The following is an 11,816-nucleotide window of genomic DNA, read 5'->3' as shown; positions in this document are numbered from 1 at the left end:
GGTGACAACTCTTGCTGCCGTTTAAGCCCCCTTGGTCTGCGGCACGTTGTCACAGCAGCCCTTCTCTGCCCACTGCCATCCACACAGGAGGCCCGGGGTGGGAGCAAGAGTTGTCACCCACCCCGGCTGAGACCCCTGCCCCCCAACCCAGAAGCCTGGCCAGTAGGGAACACCACTGTGCAAGGAGGCTGAGGGGACTGCGGACAGAGCTGGAGACGCCACATCCTGTGGCACCAGGAGGGGCCGTGGAGGAGGGCAGGGCTGGTACCCGCATCGGCAGGTTGCCACGGTAACCAAGGGCCGGCCACCACGGCCACGGGGAGGGGAGAGGGCCTGGGTCCCAGGGTGACACCAAGGACTGAATCCTCCTGATAGAAGCAGACAGACCTGGCAGAGCTCTATTTCAGGGGCAAGCCCGAGCGTGTAAACCGGTATTTAAAACACAGAGCAGCTGCCTGGAGTCAAGGTGCACACACCCAGGCGGCAAGGCTCCAAGCGTATTTTAATAAAATGGCGTAAAAGAAGGAGGGCGGTGGGGGGCGGGGAGGCTGTGTGCTCCTGCCACGGTTGTTTAACAAAAACACGCTCATTAGCAGCCAGGACAATGAGTCCCCGTGTCGGTTTCATTCTCCGTTAGGGAACAGCTAGTGACTGGAAGCCGGCTCTCTCGTCGCTTATTAATATTTTGGATTACAGTTGTGCTAATAGAGTCATTTGCCTATATTTTTAAATGTTCTAAAGATAACAAAAACATTCTATTTTGGAGCCGACCATGCCCACTGTGGCGTGCTGCAGACGGTTCGCACGCTCCGTGACTAACGGGACGTCTGTTTAAGTGGGACTGCGCTGGGCCCTGCCCCCATGGCCGCACCCAGAGCCACTGGGAGATGTGGTGACAGCTCCCGCCTCGTCTCCCAGGGGGAAGGTGGGTCACGGCATGGCCTCCCCTCCCGGACAGAGAGCCCAGAGGCTCTGGCCTCTCAGCTGAAAGGGTGGCTGTGGCTGAGCACGCAGAGCCCCTTGGCTGGTGGAGCACACAACTGGCCCGGGCACACCCCCCGCCCCCAGCCCTGCCCAGGCCTGGCACGCGATCACACCCACCCCCCCAGCCGCAGTGACTGATTCCGGGGTGGGGGACTACGGATGACCCAAGTCAACCTAACCAGGGCCAGGCCTGGGATGTTTGCTGAGGAGACAGGAAGACTCAGTCTCCTATCAAAACCTCTCTGCTGGACGAGGACCGAGGAGGACTGAGCCCAGGGCGCCGAGGACCAGGCTGAGGTGAGCTGCCTGGAAAAGAAAACGGCCAGCACGCAGAAGGTTTCCACCAGGCTCAGCCCAGATTGCATCCACCCAACTCAGCCCAGATTGCATCTGCCCAGCTCAGCCCAGATCCCAGGGTGGTCCCAGGCTGTGGGCCTGATGGGGCAGCAGGGAGGACCTCAGGGCATGCTGCTGCACGAGGGGGCTTCTATGCCAGGACAGACTCCGGGGGCACCTGGGCCGGGGGTGCTGGACTCCACGTCCGCTCACCATCCCACCCTCAAACTTGAGGAGGCTTGAAGATGGCAACTGAAAGTTTGGGGTGAGCCCAGGGCAGGGCTGGGGCCTGTGGTGGGGTACAGGGAGGTGTCTTGAGGGCACTGGGGTCCAGGGCAGCCCAGGGGCTTGGGGGCTCCAGGGGCTCCATCTCATGCCTTCTGCAGGCAGGATCATGTGGGTCTGGGGCACACAGGGCAACTGCGCTGACAGTGACCAGCCGTGGCCTCGGCATTGTTCCCACCAGGTCACAGCAGCTGAAACCAGAGATGAGCTGGACTTCCGTTTACTGGGAGCAAGGAAACAAATGCTCAAATGCCCTGTCTGCCTCAGGGATCGCCCAGCTTCCGGGTGCGGGGTCAAAGAGCAGGGGTCTCGCTGTCAGCAGAGGAGCCCCCAATGGGCTGGGCCTCCTGCTGCCCTGGAGAAGAACCTGGGGCACGGGTCTGCACCACAGCCCGAGCGACCCCCTAAGGGTGAGGGGACTCTGAGGTGTCCGCAGCAGTGGGGCAGGGCCGTGGGACCAGGGTAAGTGCCAAGTAGAAACAGAGCTGGGATGAAGAGCAGCCTGTCAATGCCAAGGCTAACCACACAGAATCGATTCTTTCCTACCGGCTTTTTGCGCCTCATCACAGCTCTAGTGGAAGGGGGCGCCTCACGGATCCCAGAGCCGGCCAGTCCTCCTGCGGTCACCTTGGCCACCTCTAGAATGCAGGGGGAAGGGGCGGTTAGACCAAGACCCACAGGGGCTGGGGAGAGGTGGGGAGGAGCCAGCACGATATGGATCCACTCCTGCCGTCCAGAGTGCCACGTGCCCTCAGAGCATCGAAGGGGTTGGCACTCCATCATGGCTCCTGGGGCACTGACTCTGTAGAATAAATGTGTGATTGGTGTGGGGGTCGGGCATGTACCTAATTAACTGTCCGTGTCCTCCAAATCGCCATCCTCCACACACATACTGCACGGTAACATCACTACCCAAGCACCTCGTCGTCAACTCTCTGGGCTGATGCATGCAAACAGGTGCGTCTGTATAAATCAGGACACGCCTCCGTCTCTCCCGCATCGAAACAAGACCTCCTACAACCGTGCTCCCCCCTCCGATGCTGCACAAGCAACCTGGAGCCTTCACGTCCTTCCCAGGTGAAGAAACCCACGCGGAGCCACCATGCTCCCTTGAGGGAGGAGCCAGCCGGGAGCCAGGGGGACTGAGAAGGAGCCAGGGCTCCCCCCGAGTCCCCATCACTCCAGGTGGATGCACATGGGCATTAGTCAGGATCCCGCGCTGGGCACCCCATGGGGGGCTGCCCGAGTGCAGGGCTGTGCCGGAGCACAGTGTTACGAATCTGAAAGGATCAGCCCCTGCCCAGACAAGACACCACAGAGAAAAGCCTGCTGGAAACACACACGGTCCTGAGAAATCAGAAGCAAGGTCAAGATGAGCAAGTGCGTCACTTGTGAGAGAAATAAACCACCAAACTCTTCATGGAACCGAGGGGAGCTTATATTAAATATCAACAAACCAGCCAACGACCCAAGGCCACCCCGTCTCACTCCGCCCTTGGCTACCCTCGGCTTCTGGTCTTTGTCATTAGGCGACGAGAAATCAGTTGCTCCTGCTCAGAGGCAAAAAGCGCCGTAAGTAGGGCTCTCCACCACACTGTTCCTTCCCCGAAACAGTCACCTGTTGTTTAGCGCATGTGGGTGAGATTTGTGGCAACATGCTCGCTTTACAATATACAAAAGTGTTGCTATTGAGTCACTGAGTCATGTCTGACTCTTTGTGACCCCATGGACTCTAGCCCACCAGGCTCCTCTGTCCATGGGATTTCCCAGGCAAGAATATAGGAGCAGTTTGCTGTTTCCTCCTCCAGGGGGTCTTCCCAACCCGCATCTCCTGCATCGGCAGGCTGGTTCTTTACCACTGAACCACCAGCGAACACTGATATAAAAGTGGTCCCACACCAAAGAGACAGCTTCTCAGGGCTCGAGCCAGCCAACTCTGTGCAGAAGCAGCTTGCTGCATGGAAACATTTAAAAAATATCTTCTCCCGTCTTCTGGATTCTATGTATACTCAACATAATTTTCAACATTAAAAAACAGGAGCTATAAAAAGTGCTAATTGTGAAAGCAAAGAATGGAGAAATTGGACTTCATTTAAAATTTTAAAGACCTTTCCACTTGTTAACAGACACAGAAAATGAAAACGCTGTCACAGACTGTGAAAAGTCTTTGCAACAGATACCTGATCAAAGAGTGATACCGGCATCTGTAGAGGGCTCCTCTAAGCTGGTGATGGCAAGATAAAGAGCCCAGTTAAAAATGGACAGAACGCTTGAACTGATACTTTGCAAGAGAAGCTATAAGTAAGGTAAGTAAGCACATGTTGCTCAGTTACTAAGTCGTGTCCGACTCTGTGACCCCATGGACTGCAGCACACCATTCCTGCAGCCTCTTCTGTCCTCCACTATCCCCGAGAGTTTGCTCAAATTTATGTCCATTGATTCGGTGACGCTATCTAACCGTCTCATCCTCTGCCGCCCCCTTCTCCTTTTGCCTTCAATCTTTCCCAGCATCAGGGTCTTTTCCAACAAGTTGGCTCTTTTCAACAGATGACCAAAGTATTGGAGCTTCAGCATCAGTCCTTCCAGTGAATACTTAGGGCTAATTTCCTTCAGGATTGACTGGTTTGATTTCCTGGCAGTCCAAGGGACTCTCAGAGTCTTCTCCAACACCACAATTTGAAAGCATCAATTTTTCATTGCTCAGCAATCTTTATGGTCCAACTCTCACATCCATATATAACTACTGGAAAAATCATAACTTTGACTATATGGACCTGTGTGGTGTTTAATAACATTAGTCATCAGCACAATGCAACTTACACCTACAGTAAAATATTCTCCACACCCATCTGAATGGCTGAAATTAGCCTGATATTACCAAATGTTGCTGAGAAGTAGAGCCACCAGAATGCTCACACACGGCCGGCTGGAGTACAAGATGGACAGTAGTTTGGACAACTGTTTGGCAGTCTCTTATAAAATTAAACACACTCCTATCTGTGGCCCTAGGTGCTTCCCCAAGAGAAAGGAAAAGACATTTGGAGAAAGAGTTGTACAAAAATGTGCGTAGCATCTTCAGTCACGAGCCCAGATTGAGAAGCAACCCAAACGTCCATTACCAGGAGCACACGTGAACATCCTGGGGCATAAATATACAACGAACACTCACTGAAAACAACGTTCACAGAGCCCTGACTTACACCCCTGCAGTGGCATTCAGCAGCAGGAAACGCGCCGGGCTCAGGAGTACGTGCTGTAAGTTCCAGCTCTGAAACAACCGCAGGCTACACTGATCTCCGGTGGCTAAAACTGAGGACCCCGTGGGGACTTCCTGGGCACAGACACCCCCTCCCATCCCTCATGTACCCTGCCTCTTGTTTGTAGAAAAGCTTTAGCTTCCCAGGCCTTCCCCAAGTTCCAAAGCACAAATTTTGATTAAATTGATTAAATTTGATTAAATTTACCTGATTGATAAATACAAAACCAAAGGGAAACAGTCAAGCCAGACGGAATAATAATAGTTTTGCCGTAAAACAAAGTCAAGGACTTTCAGTTCCTCCTCAAGGGCTATAGATGATATTCTGAGCCACATTCTTGAGCTGTTTTGCAGATACTCAAACCCCCACCAGGCGGAAGAACTTAACTGCATGTTGCCTACAAGCACACAGACCCTGGAGTGAATGAAGCCATAAAGTTGATGGTTGAAATTCCAGAAACATCATACTGTTCCCTCACCACCAACCAATCAGAGAGCTGCACGTGAGCTGACCACGCCCCCCACAACCCTCTCCCTCACACCTGGGGCTTTTGAACTTGAGCTGCCCGTTCTCCTTGCTTTGTGACGTCTTGCAATAAACGCTGCATTTTCCCTCACCACAACCCGGTGTCAGCAGGTCGGCTGCACTGCATGTTGGGTGAGTGGACCCAAGTTTGGTTTGGCAAAAGAATCAGAACCTGGGTTGCCTCTGGTTGGCAGGTAGGTGACAGGAAAGAAGCCAGAGAGACCGTTTTGGGGCGATGGACATGTTTTCTTGATTGCAGTTGGAGACACAGGTGTACACATTTGTCCAAACGCACTGAACTCTACTACCACATGGGCATTTTTACTGCATGTAAGTCATCACCTTTATAAAAGATGGTGCTAAGTTGCAATCTCAGAAAGCCTAAGGCAAAGAGAACCCAACAGGAGCCACTCTGGACTCCCCCACCCAAAGTGAAGTGAAAAGTGAAAGTCAATCAGTCACGTCTGACTCTCTGCAACCCCATGGACAGCAACCCACCAGGCTCCTCTGAGTTCTTAAAAGTGGAGGAAAGGGGGCAAAGCGAGGGCCAGAGATGAACAGCCTGAGGCCTGGCCCATAACTGGGGGGTTTGAGGATGGAGGAGGGACCACCAGTCAAGGGATGCGGTGGCCTCCAGAACCTGGAAAAGGCAAGTAAATGGACCATCCCCTAAAGGTCTCATAAAGCAACACAGCCCAGCTGACACCACCACGAGACCACCCTCCCCTCCACCGCACTCCTGACCTCCAGAACCACAGGATATCACACATGTGTTTGAAGCCACCATGTTCGTGGAAAAAATGTCCAGCTCCTAAGATCCTTAACCACAGTGTGGATCACACACTCTCGTGGTTATTCACATATAGCATGGATTGGAAGGACTGATGCTGAAGCTGGAGCTCCAGTACTTTGGCCACCTGATGCAAAGAGCTGACTCACTGGAAAAAAACCTTGATGCTGGGAAAGACTGAGGGCAGGAGGAGAAGGGGGCAACAGAGGATGAGATGGTTGGATGGCATCACTGACTCTACGAACATAAAGCTGAGCAATGTTGGGGAGATAGTGAAGGACAGGGGAGCCTGGCATGCCGCTCGCTGTCCATGGGGTCACAAACAGCTGGAGACGACTGAACGACTGAACAACAACCCACCCTCCCTCCAGGAAGCTGGTATTTTCTGGAGGACGCAGGGAGCAGGAAGGCCCAAATGACCCTCACATGGTCGCTCTGGGCTCTTCTGTCCAGGTGTGAAATTGCCAGCAATACCAAGCACCAACATGCCTGAGTCTTCCAGTGGAAGCATCTGGGCAGGAGACCAGTGGCGCTGAAGCTGTTAACTTGGGGACAGAGGGAGGGCCGGATTTCCTCCCGGTCAGGAGGGGAGGGGTGAGGTGTCCAGCAACCTGGAAAAGCAGATCAAGCTCACGGGCCACGGCCTTGTCCTTCCCAGACCAGAGAGGCCGGGTAGCTGCTCACAGGAGGGCACACGTGTGAGCCAGCGGGTGCTGGGCACTGGAAGGGTCAGGAAGTCCAGCCTGTACCAGGGGCTCAGAATATCATCACCAAGCCCATGAAAACACGCTCCCATCTGCCTGCTGACCACCGGTCCACCTAGCCCAGCACGACCAGTCTTCCCTTTCAGGGTGGAGTGAGTGATAGCTCTTACCTCGACACCCCTACAAGATGGCAAAGGTGACCGTCCCCGTCTGGGTTTAACCTAAGCAGGACTGTGGGAAGCTTAGTACAGACCGACACGCTCATAGAATCCCATTCTCACAAAGGGAACCAGCTGGGCGCCCTCCATGTCTGCAGACCGGAGACACAGCCCGCTTTTCCGGGCTCGCCTGTTCAGGATGGCTAATTTCCCGGTCAGGCTGGCCCAGCTAGAGCTGGACTGGGAACTTCGAATCGGTCAGGGCCACCAGACTGCCCACGGACGCAGAAAAGCTACTGGCTGCAAAGCAAACGTGGCTACTCCTGCCATGCGTGTCCCAAGACTGGGATTCTACCAGAAGTGGCCAGGGCACGTGTTGACCAGGCTCTTACAAGAAACCTCTGCTCTGCGTGGCTCCAGCTCATCCGTTTTTTCTCAGCACCCTTTTATATAAGTGGAATCCTCATAACATTTTAATCCACTCATTCTTTCGGCAACCACATTCAGGGCGGGTGTCAGAGCTGTACCTGGAAGTTTGGGGAGGGGCTGGAATGACTTGCTTCCGTGAGCACCGACCTCTTTCTAGCAGTTTTCATTGAGACATCAAACCTCAAGTCCTCAGGGAGGGCCTGGCAGAAGCCGGTGGGAAATGCAAAGCTGCCTGTTATGAAAGTTGGCGCGAGAGATCGATAGAATAGTTTCAAGCATTTAATCAACCCTCGAAGCCTTTTTCCAATGGCTCGAACGCAGGGTCCAAGTTTCCTGGCAAGTGCAGTGAGCCGCGTTTTAACTACAAGCTTCCAGGCTGCTCTTCCCCGCCGCACTGGTTTCTGGTTCGAACAAAAGCAGGCGGGATGGCGTCCACCGCTCAGAGGATCAGAGATATCCTCCTGCCAGTACCTGCCGCGCACTGGACATCGCCAACGACGCCGACCCCAGGCCCGGGAGAGGTGGACCACGAGGGCGGGGTCCGCTTACCTGCCTGGCTGTCCCGGGGCTTGCAGTGGACCTCCTCCACACACTCTGCCGGGAACCATCCGATGTGGCCGCGGGCGCTGCCTTCCCAGAAGCCGCCTTCGCCGATGCTCAGAACTGCACACGGAAAGGGGCGGGGTTAGTGGGCGGGGCTTGGGGATGAGGCCGAGAAGGGCGAGCGGCTCTGGTCCATTTGCCGGCTGACCACGCCCCCTTCAGTGGGGGACCAGGGGCCTGGCAAAGCGTCCCTCGGAAGGGGCAACGCGGAGCCTCTGAGCCCCTCTGCCTGTTAGGCCCGGGTGCGAGGATGCAAGCACGGGGCATCCCGGCATCCTCGTATCTTGCAGCACCAGGCATATGGCCCGTGTCCTGTCCCTTGGGTCCCAGTTGAGATGGGAGGTTGGGGGCCTCCAAGTCCTCATCATCAGTTATTACAAGTGTCAGAGTCGGGGGACAGGCCACCCGGATGAAGAGAAGGAACCATGAGGTCCCGAGCTGGGGGTGGGGGAACAAGAGTCCAGGCTCACAGGATGCCCTAAGTTAGTTTGATGCAACAGACTTCACAGCAGGAGACGGAGAAGCAGCCTGCCTGGCAGCTACAAGACACCGCCTGGACTTGAAGCGGGCTGGCCGATGCCCCACACGGGCGGCCCCGGGCCTTCAGCTGGCTTATTAATGAAGAACCTATGGATTATGTTGGTGCTACAAGCAGCAGGGGACAATATACAAGTCCTGAACATCCAACAGAAAGACTGATGCTGAAGCTGAAACTCCAACACTTTGACCACCTGATGTGAAGAGCCAACTCATTAGAAAAGACCCTGATGCTGGGAAAGACTGAAGGCAGGAGGAGAAGGGGACGACAGAGGATGAGATGGTTGGATGGCATCACCGATTTGACGGACATGAGTTTGAGCAACCTCCGGGAGTTGGTGATGGACAGGGAGGCCCGGCGTGCTACAGCCCATGGGGTCGCAAAGAGTCGGACACGACTGAGCGACTGAACTGACTGACTGACGCGCAGCAGGGAGCCACAGTGCACAGTGAAAACAGGACAAGGGCAGCGGGACAGACATAGCTGCTCTGCCTGCAGGGCTGAGAACGCTGGGCTCCCCGTCCCTGGCTCAGCGCTGGGTGCGCAAGGGCCTCGGACGAGGACGAAGCGTATTTGTTTTTAAAGCATCGGTGAGCAATGCAAATCCTAAGACGAGAGGGCCCAGGCATCGCCTGGACAAATGTTTGGGTTGTCAGGGATAAGAGCTCGGTGGTGAGGGTGGGGAGGGTCTTTGTCTCTTAGGCCTGTGATGCTGGGCTGGGGGCACTCCCTGCCCCCCACAACACCCCGGCTCCCTCAGAGCACAGCTGTGCCTCAGGAGGTCAGTACAATCTCTGCACGTCTGAAGCTTCTGTAAATTACCCGGGAGCCCCAGGCACCAAGGCTGTGGAGGAGGGACCATAACCACAGACCTCATCTTAATCTCTGAGACCAGATAAAGGATGCCTAGACCCATGAATTTTGAAGGTCAACAGCACAGAGAACATCAGTCTTAAAAGTCCTTGCCTGATAATTCGAAGAAATGGCCTGAACAAATGAGACGGGCAAGCCCCCTGCTGACCAGGATGATGGCAATCCCTCAGACCACTTTCTCCAAAATTCAGTGCTGGTCTCACACTCTGTGCAGCCTGGCTGACGTACACCACGGGGGCCCAGCTTGGACGAGAGAGGGTCATCTCGGAGCGCTGCCCCAGATGGCCGGCGGGGGACAGGGGCCTGCCGCAGGGCGCTGTCTGGCCAGTGCCCACCCATCCTACTTCTTGGCAGCTGTGAGCAGGCCCCTGTGCTGTCGTAGAGGGTCTGGAGGAGGAGGGGCCGTCCAGGGAGACACCGGGCAGCTCCTGGAACACCTGCCTCGCTTTCTCCACTTATCAGAGCAGGAAAACGCTCCTCAGCTCAGAGCGGCCCCAGGTGTGAAAAGGACACGCTAACCTCACAGCAGGAACCTCCGGCCGTCACTGCCTCCGCCTGCCTCCGGCCCCCAGCCCCCTCCAGCGATGACACACCCAGACCCACGTAGGATCTGTATCGAGAACACGCTTCTGGGTGTGACTGTTAGTACAAAATTGCAAAGAGAATGACCGGCCGTGGACAGCTGACTTGAGAGCGGGGAGATGGGTGGGAGGATGCGGTCCGCTCGGGGACCCTTTCCAGTGACCTCGGGGGGCAGAGGAGCCACAGTCTGTGAGTGAGGGAGGGAGAAAGGGCCCAGGTTGCTCCTGGGTGTCTGGTTCAGCAATGGTAGCTGGGGGTCCTCTTTCCTGGGGCAGGAGGCAGGGAGGGGATGTGTATGGGGTCCCGTCTGGACCAGGCTGTGTGCTAAGGGAGGGACTCACTTCTGTCCCTCAGTGAGTCCAGCAGCCGGGTCTGCTGGCTCATCTGGCCTCACCATGGGCCTGCACTCTGGGCTGTCTGTCCACCCACATCCTGGGGAGGGGCTTAATGGCTCTCCAGGCCAGGTGCCCCTGTTACAGCGAAGAGGGAGCTGGGTTGGGTTCACGCATGAATTCTAGTTCTAAGTCACTGAAAAGTCAACACGTCACACCTGAGAAGCAACAGTCTTCACTGTCCTTTACAGGTCAGCCAGCTCCTGGAGGCCGAAACAAACTGGCTGGAGAAGGTGCCAGGGGAGCCTCTGCCCCAAAAGCTGCCTGCAGGCCAAGCCCTGTCCCCCAAAGACATGCACCCTCCCTTGTAAACAGAAAAACAATAATAACCACCCACACTGGATTAGGCTGGCAAAGTTAACAGGCCCCCACCCCCACCCCAGCCCACCCTGCCTGGTCACCGAGGAAGGACCCGACTGAGGGGAGGGGCCGGCCTCTGGGTTGAGAAAGCTGAGCCCCAGGCCTGCCCACATTCTGCACCCAGCCCCAGATAGGCATGGACATCTACACCACCCAGAACTTCAGGCCACCATCACCAGGAGGAGCAGGACAGTGCCCTGTGCCCAGGCACCCCTCAATTCAGAGAGATGTTGGGGTGCACTCTCCCAGGGGCACCGGCTCAGTGGCCACTGGGAACATTAAGACCCGCCTCCTAGGGCTGAGCAGAAAAGATGTGAATAATGAAAGCTGCAGGGGGTCAGCAGGACCCGCAGGGCCCACCACCTGCCACCCGCACCCGGAACTGGAGACAGTGAATCCCGAGGCTTAGTCTGCCCAGTCTGGGGACTGTTGTTAGAGCGGCCTGTGCTGCTCACACGATGGGAGCCGATGCCTGCGGCCCGCATCTGCTGGCAGGTTTACACGAAAAACGTGAGCTGTCCCGGAAGCGGTGAGCCTGACGAACAGCAGGCGCCGACAAGTCTCCACCAGCATCTCCTCTGTCATCACCTCCGACACAGGGACAAGGACACGCGGTCCCCAGACATGAAGTGAGCGGCCCCTGGGTCCCTGGGAGGGCTCCCCAGGCCCTTCCCAAGCCAGCCTGCTGCAGGTCGGCCCCCTGGGCCTGAGGGGACAGCGAGGGGGACAGATGGACCCATGGGGGGTGAAAGCCTAGGGCTGCGGGCTAGCTGGTTTCAGAGCTGGGCGGGGCCAGGAGACCCAGTGCTCCGTATCTGGGAGCCCCGGCTGAGGGGGTGTATGTAGACAGAGCAACCCTTTCGGGCCCACTTCACCTTCACGAGCCACCAGACCCCCACCCCCTGGGCAGCTGACTCTGCAGATTCAGGGGTCACCCCTCCGGGAAGAGATGTGGTTATTTTTAGCATTGCCACCACCCAAGGGTCAGCAGGCCACAGCT

At 56.2% G+C, this 11,816-nt stretch overlaps 1 protein-coding gene across 1 annotated transcript in view; it reads right to left on the bottom strand.

The window, feature by feature from the left end:
- Window positions 1-11,816, bottom strand: part of SHANK2 (SH3 and multiple ankyrin repeat domains 2) — a 563,331-nt gene that overhangs the window by 275,320 nt on the left and 276,195 nt on the right. The window contains exon 15 of the mRNA XM_010837814.1: window positions 8,018-8,131. Coding sequence (XP_010836116.1) covers window positions 8,018-8,131 — 114 coding nt within the window. The remainder of the gene's footprint in view (window positions 1-8,017; window positions 8,132-11,816) is intronic.

Source organism: Bison bison, unplaced genomic scaffold (assembly GCF_000754665.1).
Source record: "Bison bison bison isolate TAMUID 2011002044 unplaced genomic scaffold, Bison_UMD1.0 scf7180017864080, whole genome shotgun sequence".
In the NCBI taxonomy this organism is placed as follows: domain Eukaryota; kingdom Metazoa; phylum Chordata; class Mammalia; order Artiodactyla; family Bovidae; genus Bison; species Bison bison.
Note: the sequence above shows the minus strand (reverse complement) of the source record. Positions and strands in the feature narration are given on the sequence as shown.